The sequence below is a fragment of the Monodelphis domestica genome, chromosome 8 (assembly GCF_027887165.1).
Source record: "Monodelphis domestica isolate mMonDom1 chromosome 8, mMonDom1.pri, whole genome shotgun sequence".
Classification (NCBI taxonomy): Eukaryota; Metazoa; Chordata; class Mammalia; order Didelphimorphia; family Didelphidae; genus Monodelphis; species Monodelphis domestica.
Genome location: NC_077234.1, coordinates 97,585,256 through 97,604,373, shown reverse-complemented (window position 1 = coordinate 97,604,373; position 19,118 = coordinate 97,585,256). Strand labels below are relative to the sequence as shown.

The 19,118-nt window shown below is 35.4% G+C and overlaps 1 protein-coding gene across 14 annotated transcripts in view; it reads left to right on the top strand.

Annotated features, from left to right (window-relative positions):
- The window catches only part of AKAP11 (A-kinase anchoring protein 11), a 59,203-nt gene that overhangs the window by 13,993 nt on the left and 26,092 nt on the right, over positions 1-19,118 (top strand). For all 14 annotated transcript variants that reach the window (XM_007501534.3, XM_007501530.3, XM_056807449.1 and 11 more), the window contains 4 exons: positions 14,289-14,407; positions 17,107-17,223; positions 17,858-17,905; positions 18,379-18,513. In XM_007501534.3, the coding sequence (XP_007501596.1) occupies positions 14,342-14,407; positions 17,107-17,223; positions 17,858-17,905; positions 18,379-18,513 (366 nt within the window). In that variant the 5' untranslated portion in view covers positions 14,289-14,341. The remainder of the gene's footprint in view (positions 1-14,288; positions 14,408-17,106; positions 17,224-17,857; positions 17,906-18,378; positions 18,514-19,118) is intronic.

Below are 19,118 nucleotides of genomic sequence, written 5' to 3'. Positions count from 1 at the left end.
TACATTATAAATGTGTTCTTTGAAAAATGTGTGTGTTTTTTTTTAATTTTCCTGTGGCAGAAGATAGCTTTGTTGCATTCTAAATTATAATTTTATGAAAAATTTACCCAACACTTATACCGCTTTCCCTCTTGTGCTATTGTTTCCTTCAAAGTTCTGTTCCTTTTCTCCATCCTAGCATAAAAGTCATCATGGTGTTCTTGAAGACTGAGCGAATGATGCCAGATCTGGAGTCAGAAGCTGGCTATATTGAAAATGATTTTGACATCAAGACACAAAGGAAGCACAGTGCAGAATGCATAGTAGGCATTTAGTAAATGCTTGTTTATAGATTCATCATTTATTTCCTAGGACCAAGACTAGTGATTATAATTAATCTGAGTTCAGCTACTTTTTAGTGTAGTTATTTTCATTATTGTGGTCATTAGGTCTCTTAATTCTGCTTATTTCTCTTTACAAATTCAGACAAACTTTGCCCTATTTTGCTGAATTCCTCATAGCTGTCATTTATTAGAGCACAATAGAATTCCCTTATGTTTATTATTATACAAGTTCTTTTTTCAGCTATTCCCTTATATGATGGGGCTCCTCACTTAGTTTCTAGGTCATGCAAATATTCTGGTTTATATGGGACTTTTTGCACTGACTTTGACTTCTTATGGGATCCAAATAGGATCATTTTCCTACATATTCTGAATTGTTTTTCAGGATAGTTGGACTTTTTCACAGTAACATATTAGTGTTATTACCATTCCTTAGCCCTTTCCAACATTGATTTTGTCCCTTTAAAAAATCATTTTTTCAGTTACATGTAGAAGCAATTTTTGATAATTGTTTTCTGACATTTTAGAATTCAGGTTTCTCCTTTTTCTCACCCCCTCTTGTCAGTCAGTAAATAGTCTGATATAGGTTATACCTGTACTTTCATGCTTTACATCATTGATTTTTGCTTTTTAAACAATCATCTTTGACAATTTCATTGGTGTAAGGTGAATCCTCAAAGTTGTTCTATTTGCATTTCTCTTACAAGTTAGAATATTTTTTCCATTTAGTGGGTTGCATTTCTTTTTTTAACTATTCTTTCCTTATATATCTTTTGGTGAATTACTCTTGGTCCTACATGTTTTCTTTATTCTCTCTGTACCTTGAATTTTATGCTTTTTTTAATTTTTATTTATTTTTTTAAATATTTTTTATTTGATCATTTCCAAGCATTATTCGTTAAATACATAGATCATTTTCTTTTCCTGCCCCCCACCCCCCATAGCCGACGCGTAAGTCCACTGGGCATTAGATGTTTTCTTGATTTGAACCCATTGCTTTGTTGATAGTATTTGCATTAGAGTGTTCATTTAGAGTCTATCCTCTGTCATGTCCCCTCAACCTCTGTATTCAGGCAGTTGCTTTTTCTCGGTGTTTCCACTCCCATAGTTTATCCTTTGCTTATGAATGGTGTTTTTTTCTCCTGGATCCCTGCAAGTTGTTCAGGGACATTACACCGCCACTAATGGAGAAGTCCATTACGTTCGATTATACCACAGTGTATTAGTCTCTGTGTACAATGTTCTCCTGGTTCTGCTCCTCTCGCTCTGCATCACTTCCTGGAGGTTGTTCCAGTCTCCATGGAACTTCTCCACTTTATTATTCCTTTTAGCGCAAAGGTACTCCATCACCAACATATACCACAGTTTGTTCAGCCATTCCCCAATTGATGGGCATCCCCTCGTTTTCCAGTTTTGGGCCACCACAAAGAGCGCAGCTATGAATATTTTTGTACAAGTCTTTGTGTCCATTATCTCTTTGGGGTACAGACCCAGCAGTGCTATGGCTGGGTCAAAGGGTAGATATTCTTTTGTCGCCCTTTGGGCATAGTTCCAAATTGCCCTCCAGAATGGTTGGATCAATTCACAACTCCACCAGCAATGAATTAATGTCCCTACTTTGCCACATCCCCTCCAGAATTCATTACTTTCCTTTGCTGTTATGTTAGCCAATCTGCTAGGTGTGAGGTGATACCTCAGAGTTGTTTTGATTTGCATCTCTCTGATTATAAGAGATGTAGAACACTTCTTCATGTGCTTGTTAATAGTTTTGATTTCTTTATCTGAGAACTGCCTATCCATTTCCCTTGCCCATTTATCAATTGGAGAATGGCTTGATTTTTTGTACAATTGATTTAGCTCATTATAAATATGAGTAATTAAACCTTTGTCAGAGGTTTCTATGAAGATTTTTTCCCAATTTGTTGTTTCCCTTCTGATTTTAGTTATATTGGTTTTGTTTGTACAAAAGCTTTTTAGTTTGATGTAGTCAAAATTATTTATTTTACATTTTGTGATTCTTTCTATATCTTGCTTGGTTTTAAAGCCTTTCCCCTCCCAAAGGTCTGACATGTATACTATTCTGTGTTTACCCAATTTACTTATGGTTTCCTTCTTTATGTTTAAGTCACTCACCCATTTTGAATTTATCTTGGTGTAGGGTGTGAGGTGTTGATCTATTCCTAGTCTCTCCCACACTGTCTTCCAATTTTCCCAGCAGTTTTTATCGAATAGTGGATTTTTGTCCCAAAAGCTGGGATCTTTGGGTTTATCGTATACTGTCTTGCTGAGGTCGCTTTCCCCCAGTCTATTCCACTGATCTTCCTTTCTGTTTCTTAGCCAGTACCAAATTGTTTTGATGACTGCTGCTTTGTAATATAGTTTTAGGTCAGGGACTGCAAGGCCCCCATCATATGTGGTTTTTTTCATTATTTCCCTGGATATCCTTGATCTTTTGTTCTTCCAAATGAACTTTGTTATGGTTTTTTCTAAATCAGTGAAGAAGTATTTTGGTAGTTCAATGGGTATGGCACTAAATAGATAAATAAGTTTGGGTAGGATGGTCATTTTTATTATATTGGCTCGTCCTATCCATGAGCAGTTAATGTTTTTCCATTTGTTCAAGTCTAGTTTTAGTTGTGTGGCGAGTGTTTTGTAGTTGTGTTCATATAGTTCCTGTGTTTGTCTTGGGAGATAGATTCCTAGGTATTTTATTTTGTCTAAGGTGATTTTGAATGGGATTTCTCTTTCTAGTTCTTGCTGCTGAGCTGTGTTGGAGATATATAGAAAAGCTGATGATTTATGTGGGTTTATTTTGTATCCTGCAACTTTGCTAAAGTTGTTGATTATTTCAATTAGCTTTTTGGTTGAGTCTCTAGGATTCTTTAAGTAGACCATCATGTCATCTGCAAAGAGTGATAACTTGGTCTCCTCCTTGCCTATTTTGATGCCTTCAATTTCTTTTTCTTCTCTAATTGCTACTGCTAGTGTTTCTAATACAATGTCAAATAATAGAGGTGATAATGGGCATCCTTGTTTCACTCCTGATCTTATTGGGAATGCATCTAGTTTATCCCCATTGCAGATGATATTAGCTGTTGGTTTTAGATATATACTGTTTATTATTTTTAGGAATGACCCTTCTATTCCTATGCTTTCTAGTGTTTTTAATAGGAATGGGTGTTGTATTTTATCAAAGGCTTTTTCTGCATCTATTGAGATAATCATGTGGTTCTTGCTAGTTTGCTTGTTGATGTGGTCAATTATGTGGATGGTTTTCCTAATGTTGAACCAGCCCTGCATCCCTGGTATAAATCCTACTTGATCATGGTGAATGATCCTTCTGATCACTTGCTGGAGTCTTTTTGCTAGTATCCTATTTAAGATTTTTGCATCTATATTCATTAGGGAGATTGGCCTATAGTTTTCTTTCTCTGTTTTTGACCTGCCTGATTTTGGAATCAGTACCATGTTTGTATCGTAAAAGGAGTTTGGTAGAACTCCCTCTTTGCTTATTATGTCGAATAGTTTGTATAGTATTGGGATTAACTGTTCTCTGAATGTCTGATAGAATTCACAGGTGAATCCATCAGGCCCTGGGGATTTTTTCTTAGGAAGTTCTTTGATGGCTTGATGGATTTCAATTTCTGATATGGGATTATTTAAGAATTCTATTTCCTCTTCTGTTAGTCTAGGCAGTTTGTATTTTTGTATATATTCATCCATTTCTCCTAAATTGGTGTATTTATTGCCATATAATTGGGCAAAGTAATTTCTAATGATTGCCTTAATTTCCTCCTCATTGGAGGTGCTGTCCCCCTTTTCATCTTTAATGCTGTGAATTTGCTTTTCTTCCTTCCTTTTTTTAATTAGATTGACCAGTACTTTGTCTATTTTGTTTGTTTTTTCAAAGTACCAGCTTCTTGTCTTATTTATTAAATCAATAGTTCTATCACTTTTGATTTTATTAATTTCTCCCTTAATTTTTAGGATTTCTAATTTGGTTTTCTGCTGGGGGTTTTTAATTTGATCGCTTTCGAGTTTTTTCAATTGCATTTCCAATTGATTGATCTCTGCTCTCCCTTGTTTGTTAATATAAGCTTTCAGGGATATGAATTTGCCTCTGATTACCGCTTTGGCTGCATCCCAAAAGGTTTGAAAGGATGTTTCGCCATTGTCATTTTCCTTGATGAAATTATTAATTGTTTCTATGATTTCTTCTTTAACTAAACGGTTTTGGAGTATCATATTATTTAATTTCTAATTGGTTTTAGATTTGGTTTTCCATGTACCATTACTAATCATTATTTTTATTGCCTTGTGATCTGAGAAGGCTGCATTCATTATTTCTGCTTTTTTGCATTTGTGTGCTATGTTTCTGTGACCTAATGTATGGTCAATTTTTGTGAATGTGCCATGTGGTGCTGAGAAGAAGGTGTATTCCTCTTTATCCCTATTTATTTTTCTCCATATGTCTATTAATTCTAATTTTTCTAAGATTTCATTCACTTCTTTTACCTCTTTCTTATTTATTTTTTGATTTGATTTATCTAAATTTGATAATGGTTGGTTTAAGTCTCCCACTAGTATGGTTTTATTGTCTATTTCTTCCTTCAATTCGCCTAGTTTCTCCATTAGAAATTTGGGTGCTATATTATTTGGTGCATACATGTTGATTAATGATATTTCCTCGTTGTCTAGAGTCCCTTTTAACAAAATATAATTACCTTCCCTATCCCTTTTGATCAGGTCTATTTTTGCTTTGGCTTTATCAGATATCATGATTACCACTCCTGCCTTCTTTCTGTCAGTTGAGGCCCAGAAGGTCTTACTCCATCCTTTAATTCTGACCTTGTGGGTGTTAACCCGCCTCATGTGTGTTTCTTGAAGACAACATATGGTAGGGTTTTGGATTCTAATCCATTCTGCTATTCGTCTATGTTTTATGGGTGAGTTCATCCCATTCACGTTCAAAGTTATGATTGTCATTTGTGGACTCCCTGGCATTTTGAAAGCCTTCCCTAATTCTAACCTTTTCTTCTTCAGCTCTACCTTTTAGTCCAGTGATTTACTTTGAATCAGTCCCCCTTGTCCCCTCCCTTGATGTTTCCCTTTTTAGTCCCTCCCTTTTTGTTCCCTCCCCCTCCCCCCTCTCTTTCCCTCCCTTTTTGTTCTCCCTCTCCCCCTCCCCCACTTGGTTTTCCCTTCTCCCTACCCTTGTTGGGTAAGATAGACTTCAAGATCCCAATGGATCTGGATGTTTTTCCCTCTCAGAGTTGATTTCCCTGAGATTAAGGTTTAAGTAAAAAAAACACCCCTCTCTTCCTCTCCTTCTTATAGGAGTTTTCTTCCCCTCCCCTTCCCATGTGAATCTTTGTGTGAGAACCATTATTCTATTTGGTCTTTCTTTACCCCCTATTTATACATTACATTTTCACACATGTTAGTATACATAGATTGATATAAATGTAGTCCTTATAGAAGAGAGTTTGAGTAAAAGAAGAAGATAACATTTTTCTACTTTCCCCTTTCCTTAATATTTACCTTTTCAGGTTTTCCTTGCACTTTGTTTTTCAGTATCAAACTTTCCACAGAGCTCTGGTCTTTTCTTTGCAAAAAGTTGGAAGTCTTCTATTTTGTTGAATGCCCATACTTTCCCTTGGAAGTATATAGTTAGTTTTGCTGGGTAGCTGATTCTTGGTTGAAGACCCAGCTCTCTTGCCTTTCTGAAGATCATGTTCCATGCCTTACGATCATTCAGAGTAGAACTTGCAAGGTCTTGTGTGACCCTGATTGGCATTCCTTTATATCTAAATTGTCTTTTTCTGGCTTCCTGTAGGATTTTTTCTTTCGTTTGAGAGCTTTGGAATTTGGCAATTACATTCCTGGGAGTTGTCTTTTGGGGGTTTAGTGTAGAAGGTGTTCTGTGAGCTCTGTCAGTGTCTGTATTGCCCCCTTGTTCTAGAATCTCTGGGCAATTTTCTTTGATTATATCTTGTATCACGATGTCGAGTTTCGTGTTCATTTCTGGCTTTTCTGGAAGTCCAATTATTCTTAAATTATCTCTTCTCCCTCTATTTTCCAGATCTATCACCTTGTCGGTGAGATATTTTATGTTCTCTTCTAATTTCTTGGTATTTTGACTTTGCTTTATTAATTCTTGCTCTTTTACATGATCGTTGTCTTCCAGTTGCCTGATTCTGGCCTTTAAAGCCTGGTTTTCCTTTTTAGTTTGGTCACACTGGTTTTGTAGATGCGTGAATTTCTTTTGCATTATTTCCCACTTTTCCTCCCAGAAGGCTTCCATCTTTTTGGTCATTTCTGATTCAAATTCTTCCTGGGTTTGTGGAGAGTTTCCATTTCCTTTGGAAGGTTTCGGGGCATTTTCTTGTGTATCGTCTTCTATCTCCTCTGTATTTTGTATTTTGGCTCCATAGAATGTGTCCAAAGTCGCCCCTTTCTTCTTATTTTTCTTGGGATTTTGGGGCTTCTGTGCTTCTGTGGAGTTTGCCATCTCTGAATGGGGAGGATTATCTTTTCTTATCTCTGTCTGGTGTTCAGAGGCTTTAGTCCTTGGCAGATTGTGGGTTCTATGAGTTTTCCCTGGGTTAAACTGAGTATGCCTTAAGGCAATGACTTCCACTTAGAACTGGAATGGAAGGGTCAGACCAGGGGGCCACACTCTCCCCTGGCTCTCTCTGTTTCCCTGCTGCTAAGGTGCCCCCTCGACTGGACTGGGTCGGATTGATTTCAGGAAGTTGCTTTCAGAATAGCTGGCCGTTAGGCTGTTTTGTCGGCCCTGAGGGTTGCTGTTGTTTCAGAGGACCCTGCTCTCTGAGGGGGGCGGGGCTGCGGCTTCCCGGAGCCTTGGACTCTGCGCTCCTACCCCTTAGGTCTGAGTGATCTCGGGTTCTGGCTTTTGAGGGGGGTCGTACCTTTTGATCCAGGTCCAGGTCCAGGATGAGGATTCCCAGGGTCTCTGCTGTTGATTGTTTTGAATTTCAGTGCCTTAGGAGCTTATTGTTTGAGATTGGTCTGGAAGGGTTTCCGGAGATCTGAACTTTAGCATTCTCTAAGCCGCCATCTTGACCGGAAGTCTAAAAGGGGTTTATTTTTAAAAAGGCTGGATTTTATATTTTAAGAGTGTGATTGCCAGGAATTTAATTAATTCCAAAGAAATTTTATTTACAGTTTCATTACAACATGTAGAAAGAGTGAAGCAAGAAATCAGAGAGAGGATAAGGTAAGATATCTAGCCTCAGCACTAAGAAATATATCTCCCTGCTGCGTGCCACCTCGGTGCACCTAACCCTCCTCCCCCCCAGCAGGGAGAGCTAGTTTCAGTCAAGGACCTGGGGAAACCTCTCTCAAGAGTAGGTCTTTTCCTGAGGCCTATCTCTTCAGAGAAAAACCAGCAGTTAAGAGTCAGCCTTTCACTCACTGCGTGCCAGTCCAGTCAGCAGATTCTTTATCAGCCTCATCAGGAAACCGAGTTTCAGGTCCAGTTAGCACTCCAAGGAATGAAGAAAATTTCTTTCACAGGAAGTAACAGCTCCTTTTAAAGACGCTTCCTTTGCATCACTTCCTACGTTTTCCCTAATTTTATGTCTACCAATCATAGTTGATGGTCTGCTCTAGGACTGCCCAGAAGGCAGTAATTTGATTCTGATTCGTCACCCACTAAAGCACATGTGGGTCACAGACCTCCCCCACTCACTGTGTGAAATGGGGTGTTTGCACCTTTGGTGATTAAATCTAAAAATGGGCAGATTTCCTACTCAACTTTTAGTACCATGTTCTAAAAATAGGCAATGGTTACAATTTAATCTTCACAGGACTGTCTCACTAAATGACCTAGATAATAAACATCTCTACTCCAGACTTAATAAAATTGTATGTATTTTTCATTCTCTTTCAAATGCGTATAGAACCTGTTGTTGAAGTGTAAATTAATTTAAAAGCATTTTGAATTCCTAGTAACATGTAATGACTCTTTTGGTGAGCTTATTAGCTCCAATGAGTTTAATATCTCTGTGGTTGACTTCCAGATGTGCATATCTAGTCTTAGGTTCTCTCCTGAGCTCTAGACCCATATTGCAAGTAACTTACTGGACATTTTCAACTAGTTGTTTTAGGGGCATTTCAAATTCAGTTTGTGCAAAATAGAATTCATTATTTCCTCCTCCAAATCCGTACTCTTCTTCCAACTTTCCCTTTTATAATTGAGGATACTTTCAGTTTCCTAGGTTTATAACCTTGGTATCGCTCAGGGCTTTTCATTCTTTTTTATCTTGTTCAGTCATTTCAATGGTATCTGACACTTTTTGACCCCATTTGATGTTTTCTTGGATGTTGTTTTTAAATATACCGGAGTAGGTTGCCATTTCCTTCTCCCTCTCACTTTACAGATGAAGTAAACAGGTTAAGTGATTTGTCCAGGCTCACATAAGTGTCTGAAGCTGAATTTGAGCTCAGAAATATCAATCTTTCCAACTCTGGGCTCAGCACTCTCTCCATTGTGCCACCTGTTGGCCTCTTTTATGTTTCCAAAACATCATTCATATGTGTCTCTTTTTCACCACTTCTAAAACTGCTAAACTAGTTCAGGACTTCACTGCCTCTCACCTGGGCAACTGCAACAGCCTTTTATCTCTTCTTCTTGAGTTAAGCTTTTCCATATAGCTTGCCGATGTGGTTTTCCTAAGACATAGTTTGATCATGTCATTTCTTTACTTGGCACACTCCAGTGGCTCTCTTACTGCTTCTAGGTCAAAATATAAATTTGTTGAGCTTTGAAATGCCTTCACATCCTGACCTCTTTCTTCCTTCCCAGTCTTCTTATACTTTTACTCTGCTGTAACACTGTACTGTGGTCCAGTAGTTCTGTCCTTTTTGTTGTTCTGTATACATGATGCTCCACTTCTGTCTCCCTGCTTTTTACTAGTTGCATACCATTGGAATCTAGTTCCTGCAGTCTTCAAACAGCGTCCTACCAGAAGCTTTTCAAAATACTAGTGTACCCCCTTTCTAAATTATTTCGCCTTTATTTCGTGTATTATATGTGTAGACATGATCTTCTCCATTAAAAATGTTGACTCCTTGAAGGAAGGGACTGTATTCTTTTTCTTTGTATACATGGAGATAAAAGCACATAAATACTTGCTGATCATTTTCTTCATCATTAACTAGTAATAATACAGCTACTAACTTGGTGCTGGTGAATTTGCTACTTTCTCTACAATTTAAAACCTTCAATGCCTAAAGCTCTAAGAAGTCACATGACTGCCCCAGGATATTTCAGAGTCAGGACTTGAATCCAGTTCTTCTTCATTTGCAGGTCATCTGTATCCATTATGTCATGCTGCTTCTCAGAGGCTTAATATGGCTCTTCAGAAAATCCTCTGCTTCTAAGCTAATTTACTTTTCTTTATAGCAGCACCATGGGAAGGAAATACATTTACTACCATATGTATATGCTCTGATAATTAAGTTTACCACTTTAAACATTTTAAAATTCCTGTGAATGAATGAGAAATGTTTTATTAAGCATTGCTGTTTAATATATCAAAAACTCTGTTAATTCCTGGTGATAAAAATACAAAAATAAAGATGATCCCTTCCCTAAGACATTTTACATTCTAATGGAAGAAAAACATACCTAAAGGAATGGTGGTCAGGGAGAGACACTTAGGTATATGAGACCCTAGATTGATACACTGTCCAGGAACAATGGCAAAGTCAATTTGATCATCATTATTGGTTCTAGAACTGTAGAGAGGTAGTATGTATGTGGAAAGAGTGCTTGCTTGGAGGGCGATTAGTGATTGGAGAGGTCATTGTGGAATAGCAAGTGTCCAAGCGGAGGAAATGCAGTGAATTGAATCATAGTTAGGCCTTTCCTAAAATAGTGAACTGGATGAGGTAGTCACTCATCAGGAGACTGAGGGCACAGACTGGAACTTCTCCAGGATATGATTTTTGGTGTGTGAGGCAAGACAGTTTCCATAATTCCTTATATGCATGCACAGATTATATGCATTTAGAGATCTGCAAATTAGAAAATCTTTCTTTTCAAATTGTTAAGAAGTGTTTGGCAGAATTTACCTGTTATTGGGATAACGTTTTCTTTTAAGATGGGGAAAAGCTAAGATTATTTTGTAAGTCAGTCTATTTTTAATACCTCAGATTTTATTTACAGCTTTTGTTTTTATCTCACCTTAGTTTCCAAATACAGCCTTCTTCCCCCTCCCCAGCAAAGGATCCCTTATTAGGAAAAATGAAAAATAAAAGCTCAGCAAGCTAACCAACCCATTATTTTAGCCTGTGTTACAAGGGAATCACTTTAAAAGACTGATATATATTAATTTAAGGTCGCCAAGGAATTCAGCTATGTAATTCCTAAATGAAAACTCAAGTCAGCAGTAAATCTTTTATGGAGTTTAATTACAATAGGAGTAAGAAAGGAATTAGAGATAGAGAGAGAGAAAAAGGGAGAGAAGGGAATAGGGCTTAAATACCCCTTCTGTTTAGGCTGGGCCAAAAGGCCCAAGCCCTTAGATAGCTGGGGCAAAGAAAAGAGATCAGTCCCTATTACTCACGTGACCAAAATGGAGAAAACAGTCTCAGAGGCCCCCACCTTCAGCTTCCTTCAGAGCAAGCTTCTCAGAGCACACCGCAACCACTCCGGCCAACTGCTCAACCACCACCCTGAGTCTTCAGACCCCCCTATCCTTAAGGAAACCATCCAAGTTCCCTCTCCTCAGTCCTCACATCTACCAATCACGTGTCCATCAATTTCCCTGTGCCAATGGAGGCTCTAGCTTAACCCAGGACCGCCCAGAGGCTTTGCACATGTCTGTTGAAGGTCATATTTTCAAATAATTAAATCTTTGCTCCTTTGCTACAGCCCTTTCTAAATCCTGTTAACCTGAGTAGGGTAGAGATTGGAATAATTAAATTTTGATCTAGGCTGCAGCCCTTACTCAATCCTGTTAGGACTGAATAGGGCGGAGATTGATTCCAAGTATCTCCATTGTATCAATTCTAAAATCAATCATGACTCAAAGAAATTCCTGTTCTATGCTTAAGCATAGGTCAAAGTCCTTTCCATTGTTCAGCAAAGGGTTTCTGTCCTAAAGTAATCTTAAGAAAGGAAAGGAGAAGAAGGAACCTCCCATGCCAATGGGGTTCACATTCCAATAGTCAAGACCCACTATCAATAGGAAATTTTTCAAGTATGAAATTTCCCAATGGTGAAATTTCCAACATTTATAAGTCTAAGAAATTTTGAGGTTTACACCTGATAGTATATGTAATGTTACCACATCCATATTTCCTTTCCTCCTCTATAGTGCAGAGAGAAGGATGTGTTTTACTTATCCTTTCTTTGGAGACAAGTTTGGGAGTTATAATTACACAGCATTCAGTTTGGGCTCTTTTTATTCATTTCGTTTAATTGTCACTTTGTATACTTATTTCCTTATTCTTTTTCACTCCTCATTAGTTCATATTAGTCTCCTCATGTTTCTTGGATTTCTTCTTCTAGTTCATTTGTTATGGTACGATATTGTTCCATTACATTCATGTATCATAATGTATTGATCCATTCCCAAATATGTAGGTGTCTTATTTTATTTCTAGTTTTTTGCTACTACACAAAATAATGCTATATTTTGATATATAGGAAACCTTTTTTTTTCTGATTTTGACTTCTTTAACAAAGTTACATGCCTAATAATTAGTGAAATCTATGAACATTTTAGATACTTTGTTAGCATAATATTAAACTGGTTTCCAGGAAAACTGGACTAATTTTTATAGTTCGGTCAACAGTGTATTTATGTGCCTGTCTTTCTGTATTCCTCCAACATAAACTGTTCTTTCTTTGCCAGATTGCTGCATATAGTTGTTTTAATTAATTAGCATGTGTTTTCTTATTAATTTGGAACATTGTTTTATATGATAATATTTTGCAGTTCTTTTAATAGCTGTTCTGACCAGAAGCTTTTATTGGTTTATACTAAATGCTTAAATGCTTTGTCTATATTTTGACCCCATCAATTAGAGAATGACTCAATCTTAAATAATTCTTCTAGTTTCCTATTTACCTTGGTGTCAGATTGAGAGGTAGCATGGTGTAGTAGCTCATAGAGAGCTTGAACTCATCTTAGTCTTGAGCCAGGAAGACTTAGAGTCAAGTCCTGCCTTTTACATAGAAGAAGCCATATGACCTTTAGCAAGTCATTTAAACTTTTAGTACTCCAGGCAATTCTCTAAGACCATAAACTGAAGAAGTTCCAACCTGACTTGTGAAAGTTTCCTCTACCAGTGGAATCATAGGGCCAGGCCCTTTCCCTCCCCCATGTTAAAATTTATTGTGGTTGGACTCTGAATATGTATATAGGTGGTTGCCAGGGATTTAATTTCTAAATCCCAAAATGAATTACTAAAGTAAATGGAATTTATGGTAGTTTATTTACAATAGAACAGAGGGAAGATATTACACCTCCGAGAAAGGCAGGGTCCTGGTAAGTCAGCCTTTCACTCACCAAAGGTGACCATCTAAATAGAAAGAAGTCTTCTGGTCACTCAAGTGTTTGTCTTCCAGTCTTTCCTCCAAGTCAGAGAGCTCAATCTCTTTGAATCTAATATCAAGAGGCTAATCCTCCAGTCCCACTCTGTGTCAGAGATCCTTCATCCAACTGGAATCTCGAATTGAATATCTTCTTCTGGCCTCTGATTATCTTTTTAAAGATCTTTTTCTCTTATGTCACCTCCCCTAAATTTTACATCTACCAATCACAGCAGACACTTTACTCCAGGACTGCCCACTCTTTAGTTTACACTTTCTTTGGTTAGATTATACCTTTTGGGTTACTTAACATCTCTTTTGGTTAGTTCACCTTTTGTAGTTAACACCTTTTTTGGTTAGTTCACCTTTTGTAGTTACTTAACACCTTTTTGTAGTTAAAATGGGTAGATCTACTTAAAATACTGAGTTATCACCTTTTGGGGATTAAAATCTAAAAATAGATTGTGGATTACAATTCAATCTTCCCAATAAAGGAAGAGTTAAGTACCTTCATTGTTACAGTCAGGGATTACAATTTAAACATCACAATAAAGGAAGAGCTAAGTATCTTCAATGTTACAATCAGAGGAGAGCTAAATCCAATCTTCACACCCATTAGACTGTTATTAGAAATATATAATGCAAAGATTTTTTTCTGCAATTGTCAACTTCCTTAATGTCACAAGATATTAATTTTGTTAATGCAACAGCTTTTTAATTTCATGTAAGAAAAATTATCTTTTATAATCATTCTCATCCCTTATTTGATTAAGAATTCTTCTTCCCCTAACCATAACTGTGAAAAATATCTGATGTTTTTCCTCTTCTAAATTTTTTATAAAGTACCCTTTAAGTCCAAGCCATAGTAATAATCCACTTTAAAGATTTAAAATATTTTTTTCTTTTTCAAATATTTCTTATTGAAATTGTGCAACCAAAAAATGAGTGTGAGAGTCAAGGGAGATGTTAGTAATTCTGAAACTGAAATTCTTTACATGAACCTTATACTTTTTTACAAATAACTTGCAAAGCATTTAACTCATACCTCATTTAAGATAGAAGCCTCACAATAACTATATCAGAAGTGTACTACAGGTATCGTTATACCCATTTAACAGATTAGGAAACAGATATAAATGGTTTGCTCATAAACATGTGCCTAATAGGTTCAGAGGTGGACTATGCACTCAGTTATTTGCTAATTCCAAGTTCATCACTCTTTCTTGTATGCCACATCTTCTCTTAAACCCATTATTAGTGCTTTCCAAATTGGCATGTTAAATTAGTTTAAAAATTATAGGTTATTAATTTTTAACAAATGATATTAATTAGTATAAAATAATTGTTTATTTTACTTAGGATAATGGCTTCTTTTAATATGTGTATGTATTCTATAGGTTTTTTTTTTTGAGAAATTCATCACTGATTGACTACAAACCATAATATAGCAATGGATACTTATACTATTAAGAGCAGTAAGATGAAGACAGTGAAGGCTACGGTGACTGTCAAAAAGGTAAGTATATGGTTACCTTTTTTTATTGTTAAATTCTTTACCTTTTATAGTTGGAAAAGTCCTCAGATATTTAACCTTTTTCATTTCACATTTGATATAATTGGAGTCCCAGATGATTGTGACTTCATATGGCTACCTAGCTAGTTACAGTCAAGCTGGAAACCAGGACCAGAACTCAAGTTTCTAAATTTTGAGCATTGTCTATTTGCCCTTATATCATGTAGCTACTTCTGATCAGTTTTTGAGAAAATTCTTTATTTAACATTGCTATTGTTATAGGATTCTTCAATATGGTGTCTATGGAGCCAGAATTTTAAAGTAGCAAATAAATTCATTAAAAATTGATAACTTTATTAAAACATTAATCAGCCTTTAATTTTCTGCTTTTTTGTAATGACGGCAAGGGTTAGAAATCCAAAGGAAATCCCAAACAGTAGACTTTGTGGTTGTTAGGTGTGTTTTTTAAAAAATAAATATATTAATTCTTTCCCCTCAACTTCCTTGGTTGCTTCATGAACATCAAGGCCATTATTTGTCATTATTATACACTCTCATCTTTACCACAGCTGATTGATTATTTAACTCCCACATCCATTTCTTGCTACTTTTTTTATTTTACTTTTACTTTTTTTTTACTTTTACTTTACAACAAGAAGGATAATATAGTGAAAAGGTTGTGAGATTTAATCAGAAGTCTTTGCTTTGTCACTCAATAGGTTTCTAATTTTGAATAAGTTGCTTTCATTTCTGAAACTTAGTTTTATTTCTTATAAAACTGAGACATATACATATCAAATCCAATATTTAGTTAATTCTTTGTGGCTTGCGGTGTACTTTATAGTCATTATTTCTTGGGGTCTGCTTAGCAATTCTGGAAATTGCATTGTGTATGTGTAATCTTATTTATAGCTTATAGGTGAGGAAACTTAGGTTTGGAGGCCTTAAATATTTTCCAGAGGTCACTACCAACTGGTAGAGCCATAGAAAGCCATGCTTTCTGATTCTGAATCTAGCTACCATTTTTTCCCATTAAACCAAAACTGCTTTTGATAATAACTCATATTACACAGTTACATATATAGAGGATCATTGTGAAGGAAACTATAAGCTCCGTGTGTATGTTAGCTGTTGTTATTCAAGCATGCTTGTATTTTCTCTCTCCTTAAAGTCATTCCTAGGTTTTTTCTCATAAGTCCCTCAGGATTGTCCTGGATCATTGCATTGCTGCTAGTAGAGAAGCCCATTACATTTGATTGTGACACAGTGTGTCAGTCTCTGTGTACAATGTTCTCTTGGTTCTGTTCCTTTTGCTCTGCATCAATTCCTAGAGGTCTTTCCAGTTCACATGGAATTCCTCTAGTTCATTATTCCTTTCAGCACAGTAATATTTCATCACCATCAGAAACCACAATTTGTTCAGCCATTCCCCAATCCCTCTCTCATTTTCTAATTTTTTGCCACTACAAAGAGCACGGCTATAAATATTTTTGTACACGTATTTTTCCTTATTTTCTCTCAGCTGTTGGATCAAAGGACAGCCCCTTGGGCGTAATTCCAAATCGCCCTTCAGAATGATTGGATCAATTCACAGCTCCACCAGCAACGTATTAGTATCCCAATTTTGCCACATCCCCTCCAATATTTATTATTTTCCTTTACTGTCATATTGGCCAATCTGCTAAGCATGAGGTAATACCTCAGACTTGTTTTGGTTTGCATTTCTCTAATTATGAGAGGTTTAGAACACTTTTTCATGTACTTATTGATAGTTTTGATTTCTTTATCTGAAAATTGCCCATTCATGTCCCTTGACCATTTAACAATTGGGGAATGGCTTAATTTTTTGTACAGTTGATTTAGTGCCTTATAAATTTGAGAAATTAGACCTTTGTGGTTTTTGTTATAGATTTTTTTTCCCAATTTGTTATTTCCCTTCTAATTTTGGTTGCATTGGTTTTGTTTGTACAAACCCTTTTTAATTTAATGTAATAAAATTATTCATTTTATATTTTGTAATATTATCTATCTCTTGCTTGGTCTTAAATTCTTTCCTTTTCCATAAAACTATTCTATGTTCACCTAATTTACTTATAATTTCCCTCTTTATATTTAAGTCATTTACCCATTTATCTGGGTATTGGGTGTAAGATGTTTATCTAAACCTAATCTCTCCCATTCTTCTTTCTAATTTTCCCAGTAGTTTTTGTCAAATAGTGGGTTCTTGTCCCCAAAGCTGGGATCTTTGGGTTTTTATCATACACTATCTTGCTGAGGTCATTTACCCCAAGCCTATTCCATTGACCTACCCTTCAGTCTCTTAGCCAGTATCATATTGTTTTGATTATAACTTGGCCACCCAGGGGGGCAGCACCTGTGGAATCAAGTTTCCCATCTTGTTGGTTACTTGGTTCTTTAACTTCCTTTCTCTGAGGTCTTATCTATACTTGAATTTACTCAGTGGTATTTGACCTCCAGGTCACTGAGAGATGATGTTAAAAAAAGACTCAATGGAGAGAGAAATTTGCTTTTGACAGATTATTAGCTTCTTGAGTACAGAGATTTCTTTTTACCCATAGCACTTATTACAGAGCACCTTATATGTATTAGATACTCAGTAAATATTTAATAAAGGAATGTTTAAAGTCACATTATTTCATAGATTAATTTGTTTTATAATAAGATATATGGTTTCCTTTCAGAGCTTCATTGAAGGTGTACTCCGGTCTATAAAGTCTTTGTTACAGAGCCAAAAGGAACTATGTAGTGTGTCAACAGAAGAAAGCTTAAAACCAGAAGAACAAATCAGTATAATTGAGGTTTGACATTACTACTTTTTTTTTTTAATCCTTACCTTCTGCCTTGGAACCAATTGGGGCAGGCAATGGGGTTGAGTGACTTGCCCAGGGTCAAACAGCTAGGAAATGTCTGAGGCCAGATTTGGTCCCAAGACCTCCCATATGGCTCTCAATATACTGAACTACCCAGATTCCTCCAGACATTACTACTTTGTAACATTTAAAAAGTAGGCAAAAGGAAAGATTGAATATTTTTATAAACAGTTGCCTCAATTGAATCTAGCATTAATAAACTTGAATGATGTTTCTCAAGTAAGACCATAGAAGACTAAATTAAGTCTTTGTTTTCTATAAGAAATCAATAAGAGTCATTCTGTTAAGTGGAAGAATGTGTTTTTTAGAGACTTTTAGCAAAACTATATAGGAATTTAAAGTAGTAATGTTCATAAAATAATGATCATCTTAAGATTCTTCTGTTGCATATCTAAAATTGTGGTATATGATATTCATTACCATTTTTGAAAAATTGTTATCTGACAATAAGCAGTTACATTTTTTGTGTTCAGTGGGCTTCTGCCCTGCTTTTAAGCTCTACCTTTCTGTCTTGATACAACAATTAGGAAAATTTTATCTTAGCAGAATTTTTTTTTTCCAGGTTACCTTCCTAGGTTTCAATGAAGAAACAGATGCTAATCATATGCAGGTAAAATAAAACATAGAGCTTGCAAAAGGAACCTTCATACATCATCTCATGCCTCTTGATACTATGAAAATTTTGCCTAGTATATCATTATATATTAAATCTTTGAATTAAAACTTGATTTTTTGAAAAATTCTGACAGTGCATTGAAAACTTTGTACTTCTGGTATTTTCATTTGAGTTTTCTTCTCATGGAAAATAGTTATAGTAATTTTAATTATTATTTCTAATTTAAAATTTAATTATTTTAATGATACAGTAATCATCAATGAAGTAATCTGAATAGCAGATTTCAGGTTTCTAGGTAATATGGATAAAAATTTAATTTTTTCTTTTTTGAATATTGGTTATTTCCTAGATAGACTATTTTACTTGTTATTTTATATTTTACCTGTTAACCAAATAGATTTTGTTTTCATGTTTAAGGACCCAAATTAGCATTATCTCATGTGTTTCTCTATGTGTTTTTAAATTAGGATTTAGCAACAGTGTCTCTGGAACTTCCTGATATTCTGAATTCTATCCATTTCTCCAATCTAAATGAAAATGAAATTATTTTTCTTAAGGATATAAATAAGTCTTCAGAAACAAATACTGACTCTCAGAAACAGGTAAATAAGATTTAATAAAAAAAAAACTTCATTTTCCCAAGCATTTAGCTTTTCTTAGTTCTTCTCTGTAATATTGAACAATTAAAAAGTAAAAGAAAATGTGGCAACTATGTATAGACTTGCAAAACAAATCCCTATATTTGCCATATCAAAAACATGTATATCACATTATGCATTTTAAGCCTATGAATTCTTTGGCAGGAGATGGATAGTGTGTTTCATCTTTAGTCCTCTGATTTACCATTTATAGTGATTACATTAATCATTGTAGTAATCACTTTCAAAATATTTCAAATTTATTTTTTGTTTTAGTATTGTTATTGTATGAATTGTTTTAATTCTTCTAATTCACTTTATGTCAGTTCATAGAGGTGTTCCAAGTTTCTAATAAACAATAGCATTTTGTCATTTCTTACAGCACAGTAATATTCAAATAATTCATATTCCATAATTTGTTTTGTTCCTCAGTTTCCTTAGTAATATAGTACTATAGTGTAGTACTATATAGTACTATATAGTACTATAATCCTATAGTAATATAAGTATAAAATAAACTAAGGTAATTCCCTTAGTTTCTTGTCTGGGACTATTATGAAAAAACCTGC